Source organism: Canis aureus, chromosome 1, assembly GCF_053574225.1.
Source record: "Canis aureus isolate CA01 chromosome 1, VMU_Caureus_v.1.0, whole genome shotgun sequence".
NCBI classification, from domain to species: Eukaryota; Metazoa; Chordata; class Mammalia; order Carnivora; family Canidae; genus Canis; species Canis aureus.
This window is the reverse complement of record NC_135611.1, coordinates 39,939,364-39,954,179: the sequence shown is the minus strand read 5'-3', so window position 1 is coordinate 39,954,179 and position 14,816 is coordinate 39,939,364. Positions and strand designations below refer to the sequence as shown.

The window sequence follows — 14,816 nt, the reverse complement described above, 5'->3', positions numbered from 1 at the left end:
AAGAAGGTTTCTTCAGCTGGAGAAAGACGAGCTGGAGGGTGGAGGGCAACAGGAATTCTAAAAGGAAGCTGAGGTCAAAGGGAAGGGCTAGGGGATGAGGTGATGACAGAGGATTAACACAAGACCCACCTTTGTCCTCAATGCTAGCTGGGTCTCTGTTTTTGTTTTTCTGTACTGAAGAGACAGGTTTATCACAGTAGCCAAGATACTGGCCAGTATGCACCACGGGAGCCCAGCACTGAGCAGCAAGGAAAACAGAACACCTCTTGAAGATATCAAGAATGGCTCTGAGGTGGAGACCTACCTTGAGCTTGAGTGAGTCTGTGTCATAGGGACTGGGCGTGAAGTCCGTGTGCACCCTGGCACGTCCACAGAAGGGGCCCCGGTAAGGGGGCTCCTCATCATCACCATCTTCTGACTTGACACTCTCCCTGTTGCTGGTCGAGGAATCAGTGGTACTCACTGTTTGACCACCTGCACAGAAAAAACAGGAAGAACAAGGGTAAATACGGATTTCTTGTATAGCAAAGCTTAAAGACATCAAAGGTATCACAGGTTAGGAAACAAAGGGACAGAGCGGAAAAGTCACAGGCATATGTCAGGACCATAGCAGGGCCAGATTAGGAGTCCAGGAGATCTGAGTTTTCTGTTTTTTATCCCTAATCAACCACCTAAGTAGACCAGGGACTCCAGCAGGCTGCCTTTATGACCTGGGAATCCAGGTTCCACACACCAAAAGCCTTCAACATTCATAAGCTCCCAGGCTTACTATTTTTACCCTGTTTTACAGGTGAGGAAACTGAGAGAAGTCCAGTTACTTGCCCAAGGTCAGTGGCTTTGAAAATGGTGTTGCTCTCTTCCCCTTTCCCATCCAGCTGGCACCCCCATTAGCCCAGGAGTGGTCGAGTAGCTTGTGTTACATGTGACATTTCAAATTCTCTCTTCCCCCACCTCTTAATTTGTTGGTCATTTCATGAGCCTTTCCCCTTGACTTATTTTTCCATATCCTTCCATTCTCCAGATCCTTCCTTTGAGCTGCTTTCTCCATTTTCTCCAATCAAAATTCATCACCCCTTCTTCTGTGCCACTGCTATACGTCTGCTACTAAACAAATAGGATGCTAGGTCCACCTGTTTTGCAGGTCTGTCTCTTAATAGCATCCTAAAGGTAGGAACTTGGTCTTACTCATCTTTAAACTGCCTGACTCTGACACTCAGGAAAGTCTGATTTTGACTCCAACTGAAATCTTGTATAATTACAAACTAGACGTACTCATCGAGCTCTGCCCACTCAGAGAGCTGCGCAGACTCTCTACAGAACCTCCGGCTTTGAGCTTGGGCTTGTCCATGTGTTCACTGTCAGGCTGTGAAGATGGAGGGGAGCCAGGCATTCCATCAAGGCCCGAGTCCTGAAATGAGTTTCAATGAAATTAAGTTTCATCAGAGTGGATGGGTGTCATTTTATAATCTGAGGCAATTTAGCTCTCAACAAAATCAATCAAATCCATTTTTATACCCATATTTCATTCTGTACCCAATATTCTCCTTTTTAATCTATACACCCTTGCATCAGTCTAAAGTTGTGGTTCATGTAACTCAATCATTTCTCGTGCTCAAATAGATATTCTTGAAATCTCCAAGAAAAATCTATCTCCCTCTGAGAACATTTTATTAAAGGCTTAGAGCCTTCTAGCATGGTCTATAGGCCAGTAATAAAGCTGGAGTTCAAATGCAGATCAAGTACAATCTATCAGTAATGTAGTATCTGGAAGTACTATCAGAGAATATTTAATCAGAAATGTTTAAACTTAAAAAAACCAAAAAGGCCAAATTCTTTTTCTGTTTATGCAAATGCTTGGAATTAGCTAATGAAATACCAATTTAGGATATACAGCAAAAATACCAATTTTTTGGTCTATAATAAAATTTCTCTATCACCATTTGGTTTTTGCTCCTTTTACTTCCTTTGTGTGTTGTTAGTACAAAGCTGTGAAGTCCCTTCCAGGTCAGAATGCTGACAGGCATGACTCAGCAGTACTCTTCCACTCTTAGGGTGGCTGTGTAGCATTAGCTTGGCAGCCCCTTGTTTGCACATATAAGTACAGCATGCTTGATTGGTGGTGCTATACGGATAGACAATATCATGCTTCAAAAAGCCTGCAGTCAGAATGGTTTACTTGCCAAAATAGACCTCTTTCTGGCATGTTCCATAACCACGTGAGCACAAAACCATCTAAATGAAACCTGTTATTTGCATAGTGCCGAATCATCAGAAGGGCTCTGACCCGATTCTGCGGGTCCTGCAAACATTTAAGGACAACAGTAATGGCAGCCTCTGATCCAAAACACTTTTTTTTTTTTTTTTTAAGTAAGCTCTACACCCAATGTGGGGCTTGAACTCAGGACTCTGACATCAGGAGTCACATGCTCTACTGACTGAGCCAATCAGGTGCCCCCAAAACATATTTGTGCTTTACATTTTTTTTAGATTTTATTTATTTATGAGAGATACACAGAGGCAGAGACACAGGCAGAGGGAGAAGCAGGCTCCATGCAGGGAACCTGATGGGGGACTCGATCCCAGGACCAGGATCATGCCCTGAGCCAAAGGCAGATGCTCAACGACTGAGCCACTCAGGCGTCACTGTGCTTTACATTTAAGTGAGCAAACAACCTGAAAAACAACTATAAACAGAGGTGCCATCAGTGTAAAGTAACTGAAGCTGCAAAGTGTGAATTCCTAAATGCGTTTTTAATCCTCTTTCTGAATCATCAAAGAAGTCATCTGTCCAATTATCTTTTTTTTAATGCTCTGAAAACCATGCACATTTTGCAAAACAGCAATATGACATATACATCTCTGATACTGTATGTTCTCAAATGCTTTTATTAATTTATTTATCACATATTTGCTGATTTTACCTACAAGAACAAGTACTAGTCTAGGTGTTGGGCATAAAGCAGAAACAGCAAAGATCTTTACTGTAATGGCTGATATATCTACTAAAATGTTAGGAAAAAAAAACAAAACAAACCAAAACCTTGCAACATTAGTTTCCTGTCTCCAAAAAGCTTTATAATGATCATTTATTCCTTTTCTTCCCCCACTTATGTGAAATGACTGCTTTAAAAAAGAGAATTAAGGCTTGTGCCTGTTCTATGGTAGTAAAATTATAGAAAACAGCTCAAAATAACATTAACATTCTGTGCTCCTGATCCGTAAGGCAGAAACCCACTAACAATGTACGTACACAGGAGCTTTTAGTAGATGTTTCAATTCATGGGAAAAGCAACTAAATAAAGTGCTTTCACTCCCTGGTGCTGCTTTCAGTGACTGGCATGTCATCTGCTTCATAGGAGAGTGAACAGTTTGCCTCATTGCTGGGCCACTAGACAAGGAAGGAAAATAATCATGGAGGTAGCCCAGACTTCCCCTGTAGGTCTCACAAGCCAGTTTCTCAACCTGAGCACTGTCAGCATATTGGATGGATAACTGTGTGGGGAGCTGTCATAAAACGTTTGCCAGCATCCCTATCTGGATGCTGGTAGCAGCCACCCTGCCCCCACCCCCACCCAGTTGTGAATATCAAAAATAGCCCCAGTTGCTCTGGGACTGGAGGGGAAACAAAAATCTACCCTCTAATCCCTTCAATGAGAACCACTGTAATTCGGTGAAGACACCATGTGGGCTTTGTCTGAATCACAGTGCAGGCTACCAGCTAGAGCTGGTGGTCAGGAATTCAAACAGGGAGCTGCTTGGGTTTTAGCTTACTATGTCCACCAGAGGGCAGCCGCTGAGCAAAAATGTCTGCTTTTCCTGTTTTTATTTGGTGGATAGAGCAGCATTACCTACACATTTCAAGAAAACAAACATCTCACACACAGATACTTCAACGGACTACACAATGAATGCTACAAAGGTGCAAATGGTCAAAATTACCTCAAGGCTCAGCTCTCCAAATGCCTTTATTCCCTCCACCCATACAATTAGGACAGGAACTGGTCATGTTTCTACTGATGAATTTATAAAACTGGAGGGGGGTCTATGCTGTGCTATCTTAATGGCCACAGGGAGGTCCAGTTAGTGAAAAATGCCCCTTCAGAAATGACCACTATGGGGAGCCCTGCAGTCAGAAGACTGAGTCTACTTGCTATGATCTTTTGGAGAAACTTCTGCAACCTTTTTTAAAAATCTGCTAAGGAAACAGGAGTGTCTTTTTTAGGTTCGATTCTGGTAACATCCATTTTGTAGCAAGGAATATTTCTGCAAATAAAATCCTCCCTTTGTATCAAATGTTAAGTGCTTATTGCACTAAGGAATAATCATTTCTTTACATGTTATCTTTTTCTTATGTGTCTATAAAAGGCAGGGTCTGCATCATGGATTCCCAGCACTGACCATGGACTGCTCTAAGTGCCTTGTAAACGTTTACTGAATCTTTGAATAAATTACTGAATAAAGGTCTATCGAACTTCTGTGTCCATAAACTAAGCATGGTCCGAGAGCCTCGTTAATATTAATGAATAGTATTTAGCACCATATCAAATCTCAGGACTAATTATCCTTGGCTTGGCACTTTGCTCAGGAGTTACATACCTGCTCAGAGACAGAGCTGCTATATTTTTTAGACATCCTCTTCCTCATTGTCTCTTTCACTGATTTCACCTTTTTCCCAAGAGAGATGCGAGAGGCAGTGGGTGATTTGATAACTTCTTTGTACACAAAATCTCCTTCTTTACTCTGAAAAACAAAGTAAGTATCTTTAATCACAAATGAAGCCCAGAAACAGGTTTTATTATTCAAACCATTAATGTTCTACCTCTCAGAGAAATATTGGCATTCCCTCAGGATCTTGAAATTTTTTCCTATGTTAACTCAGTGCTAGGTTATTTATCTTTTCGACTAAAAATTAAAAGCTACTCACTAAGGGGCTTTGCGGGTTTATTTTTATTTTTTTATGGAATTTATTTTATAAGATTTTATTTATTTATTCATGAGAGACACAGAGAGAGAGGCATATGCAGAGAAACAGGCTCCCTAAGGGGACCAGGACCAGGACCCCGGGATCACAACCTGAGCCAAAGGCAGACACTGAACCACTGAGCCACCCAGGTGCCTCTGCTTATTTGTTTAAAGTGGCATGTGGGTTACATTTTTTTTAACCTTAGTATCTTCTAGTCTACTTTTTCTCATTTTTAGATACCCAAGGGGACTGCATTTCAGTGATAATGAACAAAATGGCAAATCTCAGTAATTAGAAGTCCCACGTCTGATGGGACTTACATCACTCTAGAGCTCTGTGTGGTCAACTGTACATTTCCTTCTCTGAACAAGTTAGACTTGTGGTCACCGCTCATTTTATTTTACATTGTGTGTGTGTGGGGGATCTTTCCCCTGAGAAAGGAAAAAAGAAATCATACTTCCTCTCTCATTTTTTTTAAAGATCGACTACATAAAATTAATAGTTTATGAATCAATAAAATTTGATATCCAAATAAAATAGTGTTATTCTGCTAGAAAATTCTCAAACACTTCAGAAATCACAGATGGATATTTTAGCGACACATGACATATATACAAATATAAAGCATGGAATTTTAATTCCACAGTTTGAGACAGAATGCATAAGGGGAAAACAAACCTGTAGGTACAACTGACCTATGTCCTTGGAGCCTCACCAAAAGAAACCTTAGGGAACAGGGTATGTACACCATAGTGGTACCCTGTCCCCACAGTGATCCAGAAGCAGGTGTGAGGCAGCTAGAACCCTGACTCTAAAGAGTAGGGTTTGCTTTGGGCCCAAGGAGACTGGGGTTCATTCTAGGACACCCCAGATCAGAAAAACCTAGATTCGCATAGGGCCATGAACTGGCCTATGGTAAGACTGGTGTCTTTGAAATAGACTGGGTCCTATTCTCAGACCCTCATCACGGGGATCCATCCTGTCACACTACCTATATGTAGTGGTTGTGTGCACTTGCAACTAGTGGGAACAAAAAGCATGTGTTGCTTAAATGGCTAGGATGGTAGAAGCCAACCTCCTCTGGATTTGCGACTTGAAGAGAACAGGAAGCAAAGGCATTACAGGCTGCAAGGCAGTCACTGTTCCTTCCTCATGGAACAGCAGAGCATAAGATGGGAAAGACAGGGCTTCTTTCCAAATACGATGTAGGATCACCGATGTAACACACTATGGTTTCTCAAAGACACTCGATATGAAACTATGGCAACCAGATTGCTTGAATCCAAACCTTCTTTGCTTTTCCTTTGATGTATACTCACCATTGGGTCAGAATTGTTGCTGCCAATGTGTAGAGAACGGTTCGTTAAGTCAAATCCTCCAAAACTGCAGGTTCTCTGTGCAAAGGAAAGGGTAGGGCAGGAATAATCCAGTTATGTTTAAGCCAGCCAGCAGTGCACCAACCCCACACATTTTCCCACTTGCAGGACAATCACTGAATCACAAATATGTTACAGGATGAAAGTAGGAAATAAGAAATGATGAGAAAAAAATCCATGATTCATGTTTTAAGGAAATTTCCCTCCTTTTGCCTTCCAGAGGTCACTGGAACTTGGCCTACACTAGAGGTCTAGAATCCCCTTAACATGCAAAAACCAAATGGTTAAAACAAAAACAAAAACAAAAAACACACACACAACAAAAAGCCACCCACGGGTTAAGTGTTCTAAGATTCCCTGTCGCTTAGCAACAGAACATCCCCTTCCAGTCCCCCCTGTATCAGCCACGTACAGTAGTGATGACAAGGGGGTATGTACCAGGGGAATCCATGCGCTCAGAATGGTCTTGGAAACCCAAGTCTGAAATCCTGTATCGCTCTGCCACTGACAGCAGGCTTTTCTAACAGATTCTTGTTTAGTTTGGTTTTAAATCGCTGAGAAGGGGAAAAAAGCTTATGTTCCTCGTAGTCCAATCAGGCCAAGAGAATTACTCACTCGTTGCTTCCTTGACCTTGCCAAATGTGCTGCTAACTTTCCCATCTAACTGCCCAACTTAACTAATTACGACCCTTTAACTCGGAGTGTATGAAGACACCACATTTGCCCAGAAAGAAAAGGTTGATTCAGTGACTGTCTCTGACCACACTCCCTTAATCCCAGGAGGAAAAGCACTGATGTTATAAAGAATGAAAACCTCATTGTCCTTTAGTTGGTTTCAAACTTTATGGAATTGCTTATATTTCAGCAATTTTATATTTCAGAACTTGCTTTGAATTCTGCTGTTTTTCCAGCAAAAGCTATTCAATGGCCACTCCCTCCCCCACCCAAAAAAATCTGCAGGGCAGACTCGAAGCACATTAATTTTTGTTACAACTGATTTACTTTTTAAGCAAATGGTGATAAAAGCTGAAGAGCAGATTTGGGTTCCAGTATTTTATATTGTTTCTCTAAGAAATCTAGTTAACAGCTGTTCAATGGAAGAAATGAACAGAGAAGCACAAGGTATACTATAAACATTGCTTGTTTAGAATAAATATACTTGAGATATATAGTAACTGAATTGAGAAAGCAGAAACAGCCAGGAAGCAAAATGCCAAGGTTTCTGGAATCACAGATTGCTCTGATCCTGCCACTTGTGTGCTGTGTGACAGGGAAAGTACTTAGACTCTCTGAGTTTTGCTTTGTCCATGAGTAGCAGACGTGTTATGAATGCTGGGCTTTCACTTTCATCACGGCTGCTCTGAGGATTCAATTGGTAGCTTGTCCAGACAATTATACTGAAGTTTTAGGCTTAGTCAACGTTACAAGTATGCAAATGAAAGACTGAAGCTTCTTTCTGGGCCTTAGACTCTAGGAGCTTCCATTGTAAAATCACAGCCTCCCAGGAATGGACCAGAAAGTGAGAGATGGCAGGCATGGCACAGCAGAGTTGAGGGCCTGGAGATACAGAAGTATTGCAGGGGGCACTTCGGGATTCCAAAATCAGGAGCTCACACAACTGTTTTTTTCTCTTTCACCAAAGCTGATGTTGCTGTTGAAAATAATCTACCACGGATATAATTCTAATTTGATACTAAATATCAATGGACAATCTGATCTCCCTTAATAGTCAACCTAACTGTATTCTATTCTATAAAAAGAGACCACTTTATACAAAAACACCAAATCCTGTAACCTTGTAAGCAATTTTATGGCCACCTCTCAAGGCTAATTTTTAACATTTACCTTCCCTTTCCAGCTTTATAATGCTGATAGATTTTTGCATTTTTGCAAAGGCAGTGATTTTATTTCTAGTTCCTTTCCTGTGACTCAGGGCTTCACAGATCTAGTATGGCGCCCAGATGCCTCATCATTTTATGGCTTCTGCATTTCCCTGCTTTAAATTCCAGCATCGACTGCAACACTGGAGCCCAGCATGTACTTTCTGATACACATGAAATAATTGAGAAAGAATTTATGTGGAAACTTTACTGCAATGAATTAGCTCATTTATGTCTTCATACACCAGCTGTATGCATTTATTCCTGAATAAAAAGCTCAGAGTGAAGAGTGGGCTGGGTTTCTTTGCTACCAACTAAAACCTCTCTCGGTGATATGCTAAGGTGTCTGGAACAAACTCTTATCAGTGGAGGAGAGACAAAGAATATAACAATAAACGTCGCTTGAGCAAATCTTCAGCTTGTTCTGTAATATCAAGCAGTTCTTGACACAGCAATCCTTCAACAGAGAACACAGATTATAGAGAGAATAGTAAAAGAAAGTAAACCAATCTTTGACTTTGGTGGTCTACATAATTCAAACCTAAGTGAGGTTTTTTTAAGATCCTATATCTCCTGTACAGATAATGATAAGAACATTTGGGATAGAGGCTTGTGGATGAGGAGAGCCAGTCAATGGAATGGTCATGCAGTTGAAAACATGTTTTGGGTGGGGGTGGGGAGTTGACTTTTAAAAATGGACAAGATTCCAAAATGTCATGCATGCCTGTTCCCCCAAACAAAAACTGAATGACCAAATAAAAAGCAAGACACATGACCATTTCCAGTGAATATACAGCATTATCATTTCCCTAAGGTTTCATCAAGCAAATATGGCATTTTTTGAAAGACATAAGGATCAGGTTTAGAGAGTAGAGGATAAACTGTGCACTTTCAGATAAAGTGGAGGAGATAGGACAAGAAGGATGGAAAAAACTGTTTAGGTAAACCAAGCAAAGAAATTAGTCCCGTAAAACCAAACCAAAACAACCCCAAAAAACTCTGTTGTTAAAATGCTTATTTTCACTTATAGTCTCTGAATAATTAGAAAATTAAATTTCATCTTCCTGATTGTGCAGTTATACTTAACAGGAAGAGGTATGTGCACATTTCTAATTTAGTACTGGACACATATTTTAGCAAGTACTAGAGCTGTCCAGTACTACTTCAGGCTCATAGTACCTTAAAAATATCCAGTATTGGGTGCCATCTGGGAAAGAGATTATACAGTGCCACGTTTATGGGGGGGTGGGGAGCGTGGTGTTTGAAAAGAAAGTTGCCCTATGTCCATATTTAATGTCAGTGAAGAATTAAGATCACTGGCCTACAATTTACTTAGCACAAATCTTAGAAAATTAACTTCTAAAAAGTCTTGCAGAAGTTATATTATTAGCCTGGCAATAAATATGAGGGACGCATAAGGAATTCAAAGTAATGAAGGTGGAAAAATTCTCAGAATGACATGATTTAAGTTCGTGGGGGTGAGTAACCAATTAACTGTTCAATCAAGGTTCTTTCTGTGCAGATGAACTGAGCAGAGGTCCTCTGAAGTTAATAAATTATACTAAGGTTGGTTCACTATAGCACTTTACAGAGGACCTGTGAGTCAGAATTGAATGAGTGAGAAAGAGAATTCTGTTACTGTACGACAAACACAAAACCAACCACACGCTATCGCCATGATGCAGAGGAAGAAGCAGAGGGGGAAGTTGTTGCTAATAGTTTTAAATTGTTAGAAGACAAAAAAAAAATTGTTAGAAGATTTGTATGAATGAGAAAAGATGAAAAATAAGCTCCAGCAAGAAAGTCAACGCATATGGGAGCATCTGGAAAAACTAAAGGCTAGGATGGACCTGTCGATCCTTTTGGAATAGGGAAGATCACTTTAGGGATGACATGGACCAGTCTCCATTTCCACAAGAAGCAGAACATGACTGCATGAACAGAAGTTACAGCAGTCGTCCAGGGAAGAACGTCTCACAAGTGAATGTGAAAGAACCCCAGGAAAAGCCCCCATGGGAGGCTGTACCAGAGCTTGTGCCTTTAGACCCTTCAAGGGGACAGAGCTAGCAGTCCCAGTGGACTGAGCAGGGCACCAGGGGACAGAGGAGCCAGGAAGCCCACAGCTCTCACCACTCTGTGTCATTTTGTATGGGTTCCTGGGCAAGCTAAAAGCTGGGTGGAAATTTGAGGAAAATGCTTATATTCTCAAGTTGGACACAAGTCATGTCCTAAAAAGCAGTCTTACCAGGTCTCTAACCATTCAGTAATGAAACTGAAAAATACTTTTGAATGTAAGTACTTCATTCCTTGCTATGTGTAGAAGAATCTATGGGGCAGTGGAAGACATTTCTAAACGTCGAACCCTCTGGTTAAGAAGATTAGATAGATGGGCAGCCCCAGTGGCTTAGCGGTTTAGTGCTGCCTTAAGCCCAGGGCGTGATCCTGGAGACCCAGGATCAAGTCCCACATCAGGCTCCCTGCATGGAGCATGCTTCTCCCTCTGCCTATGTCTCTGTCTCTCCCTCTGCCTGTGTCTTTGCCTCTCCCTCTGCCTGTGTCTCTACCTTTCTCTCTGTCTCTGTCTCTCATGAATAAATAAAATCTTAAAAAAAAAAAAAAAAAGAAGATTAGATAGACTACCAAATAGATTGAGGTAAAACAAAAGAGCTCTAAAGTTTTTTTTACCCCCCCTTTCCCTTCCAGAACCTTCTGGCAGGCCCTACTAATAAAATAGATGTACTTTACAATGTTTTCAAATCATCAAATCAGTGATTGTGTTGATGACAATCTTCCCGTGAGCCAGTTCTATTGTTCTAATTAACTGAAAGAATGAACGTGTCTTCTAAGGGCAAAATATCCTTGTTTTGAAACAGCTTCTTTGAGGTTAAGTGACGTGACTGCTGAGAATCAAGACAGCCACTCCTAGGAGGAGGCCAAACCCCACCCCTGTACTCTGAAAGCCCTTCTCGGGATCATCTTCAGTGTTTAGTTTCAATGAAAAATCAAAGAGCTTTAACTGGCAAGAAGAGGACAAATGGAAAAGAAGCCATTGCTAAATGAAAGTAGGGTCAGAAAACTGAGGTGATGGCGGAATGGACCCGGAAGTCATGAAGTCAGGAGCAGAAGAGAGGGGGAGGACGCCAGGCTCCCCCGAGGAGAGGCCATAATGCTTGACTGCACCTCACAGAAATGACAAGGCCGTCCTGGTGACCAATGGTTCCGACTCACAGACTTCTGGTGGATTCTCAAGAGAACCCTTTTAGTACAGCGGTCGACCGTGGCGGCCCACTTCCTCCTTGTCTCCTCATCCTCCTCCAGCAAGCACCGCCTCAGGTCCTGCCTCTCGGCCTTGCTCAGGGTCCTGTCTGAGGCAGGCCGCACTAGCTGGGCCAGGTTCAGGTGGCTGTACAGGCTCCGCTCCACCACGTAGGTGATATTGAACTCGCTGACCGAGGGGCGCGCGCGCACCCTCCTGCTGGGGGCGCCGCAGCTCCCTCCCCCTTTGGGTTTCTGCCGGAGCAGCTGCAGGTCACAGATGCTGCTGTGGACTCCTTTTCTGGAGGGACGCTGGCAGAGAAAAGCTCTGGAACATGAATAATTAGTATCCATTTTCTTCAAGCGGATTTGCTTCCGGACACTCTGAACCTCCTCCAGGGACACCAGGAGGTGGTGCCTACGCCGGTGGCTGTCATAGAAGCAAACACCGTCCGTACTTACCCCGTGGCTCAGGGACCCGAGACCCTTCTTCATCTCCCCCTCAGTTAGCGAGCGGGAAACCTTCTGGGCCTTCTCTTCTTCCGGATACGAGAAGAATGTCCCCATCTTCTTGGGGGGCTTAATCAGGCCCCGGCTCTCTCCTTTGCTGAAGGTTTTGACCAATTTCCGGCCAGCCCCCCAGGTGTCCAGGCTGCTGGATGATGGAGAGGTGGTGAGAGAGTCTGAATCATCTTCTGGAGGTTTCTCAGGAGAGCCATCAAAGAAAAATGGCTTCTTGTGCACTCCAGAGTAAAGGGCCGACCTTTCATCCAGAACCGGGGAATTCTCAAACACGTGCTCCTCCCCACCTGGAGGGAAATCAATACAGAGATGTTCACGGTCTCTTATAAATCGACCTCTGTATCCCCTCACAGATCTTTCTTCCGTTACAGCACCCGCCCTACAAAGAATAAGCTAAACCTCACAGACACCACAGCTATCCCCACCTCCCCATACCACTTACCCTCTTCATAAACCCAGCTCCTGCCTAAATAATGCATGTAAAAAATAACCAAACTGTGCAAATGTATGGTTTCACACAAGCTAAATATTAAAAGGTACTGGCTATGTTTTCTTCTTTAAATATCTTTGTAGAACAAACACCTCAATAAAGCCATTCAAAATGCCATTTGGAAAACCTAAGCCAGTCATCATCACCATATTCCTTAGCCTTTAGCATTTAGAGATAATTACCCCTCCCCCCAAAATATGATTATCCTCTCCAGTCTGTAAGTGCAATCTGCAGAAGCAGGAATCAGAATCTCTTCTCCTTCTGAAAGGCCCTCCTGTTGAGTCTGGTTGGGTTTTTTATAGTCAGAACGTGATGAATGCCACGTGGCTGACAGTGATTTTTTTTTTTTTTTTATTGCCATTTAAGTAATTAAATCACCAAGGCAGTTTGGGTGCAAAGACACCATATGGGGTTATAGCGTGCAAGTGCAACTGACAAATGGTCCCCAGTTGACAAGCCAAACACGAAAAGTTAGGGAAGTGGGTGATTCCAGGCAGAAATTGCCATCAACTGGCCCTGCTAGGAAGCAAGTAAGGGCATTTAAGGGCCTGGACACGTAGGCAGCCCCATAGAGCGTTCCACTTTGTTTCAAGGATTCCAGCTTGTGAAGCCTTCCCTGGAGCAAGGTATTGAGCCAAGCCCTTTGGAGCCCAGTGGAAAGGTTTGGACTCACTGGCAGGAAAACTGAGTTCTTTTCTGCGTGTGTTATGTGAACAGATGTGCAAAAGAAGTAGGTCAAACTGTGGGTGTAGTGATCCTAACTGGCTGTGTCCCTTTAATTATAAGGAAACTTTTGAGCACTGCAGCTTTCCACCAGCTGAACTGTGAAAAGGAAAAAATAAAAAGTTCCTTGGAACAGAAGGATGGCCCTAAATATATCAGCTGGGGTGAGGGTGCCAGCGCACGGTTAAATGTCAGAGCGAAATGCTCACTTCAGATAGGAGAAGGATGAGAGAATCGGTAGCAGTCCTTCCAAATTCTAAAGGTTTCTTACTTTTCTAAATGATGAGAGTTATTGTTACAAATGTAAAGAAAATTAGAACCGCACTTATGAAATATGACCCAAGATCGATTCTGATGTCACGGAGATGGTGGTGGGAAGGGAGGTTCAAGACTATGTCCAGTCCAAAGTCCTCCGTCATCTGCAGCACAAATGTATTCCCTGGAGGATTATTCTTGGATCTTTCAGGAGAGTTTTTTTTAATTTTTTTTTATTTTATTTATGATAGTCACACAGAGAGAGAGAGAGAGGCAGAGACATAGGCAGAGGGAGAAGCAGGCTCCATGCACCGGGAGCCCAACGTGGGATTCGATCCCGGGTCTCCAGGATCGTGCCCTGGGCCAAAGGCAGGTGCCAAACCGCTGCGCCACCCAGGGATCCCATCAGGAGAGTTTTAAAGCAAGAACCAGGGTTCTGAGAGGATATTTGCCAGACCAGAGCCAATGTGCAAATACTGTGAAAATCTCCTGCTCTTTCTTCAGGATACCTGACTAATAAGGTATGGAGGCCAAGGGTCCTTCTGTTGGTAGAAGTAAACATGGCAATCTCTTCTAGATAAAATCTACCCTCCAGTCTTGGGAAGAAGCGACAGGGCCAAGATGAGAGGCACAGCCTGGTGGCAGAGGCAGTCCAGCCCTGGGCTTCCTCTATAGAAGTGTCCAGACCATAGAGTGTGGCTTTACATTTAGCCCAGGTGTCCACGGAGTTGTGCAAGGCTCTGATCTACCTACAGTCTGAAGGGGCCTTGGGAGATTCAGGTGGGTCTACTGGGGATTTTAATGACCTGTCACCCACCAGTGGTCTGGAAATTTTCTGGACTCTGTATTTAGGGCTATCACCACAGATTCCAATACTTCCGTAGCATGTTTTGAGTCTGGAACCAGCTGGTACACACCTGTCCATAATCTATAGCTCTACGTCCTGGTTCTGAAAAGCCTGCATTTGGTAAGGACTTTGGAGGAAAATGTGGCAAATGCTTCTCCAGGGGCTGCATTGGCCTGTGTGTTGGGGGGAGGCCTTGCATGGTGTAGGCTCTTCAGTCTACATCTGCCCTGAGGCCTGAAATCCCAGCCTTGACTCAATTCCTTGGATTCAGAGCACTGCACTTCTCCCATTCTGGGACCTCCAAGTATAGCTATCCTTTGGGAAAACAACAGTCAACACGCACTGACCCCATTGTCATGTGGTGTGGTTGCTTCACATAATAATCTTTACCTATCCTCATTGGCTAAAATCAGAATGTGGAAGGAACTAGAGCTAGGGTATGGGATAACTCAAAGCCAAGAACATAGACTTATGTCCTGATTCCAGCTCTCACTCTGCCACTCAC

The 14,816-nt window shown here is 43.0% G+C and overlaps 1 protein-coding gene across 7 annotated transcripts in view; it reads right to left on the bottom strand.

The window, feature by feature from the left end:
- Positions 1 to 14,816, bottom strand: part of SASH1 (SAM and SH3 domain containing 1) — a 314,852-nt gene that overhangs the window by 22,709 nt on the left and 277,327 nt on the right. For all 7 annotated transcript variants that reach the window (XM_077896440.1, XM_077896438.1, XM_077896434.1 and 4 more), the window contains 5 exons: positions 11,937 to 12,283; positions 6,283 to 6,357; positions 4,597 to 4,740; positions 1,273 to 1,408; positions 305 to 474 (listed from right to left, as the gene is read on the bottom strand). In XM_077896440.1, coding sequence (XP_077752566.1) covers positions 305 to 474; positions 1,273 to 1,408; positions 4,597 to 4,740; positions 6,283 to 6,357; positions 11,937 to 12,283 — 872 coding nt within the window. The remainder of the gene's footprint in view (positions 1 to 304; positions 475 to 1,272; positions 1,409 to 4,596; positions 4,741 to 6,282; positions 6,358 to 11,936; positions 12,284 to 14,816) is intronic.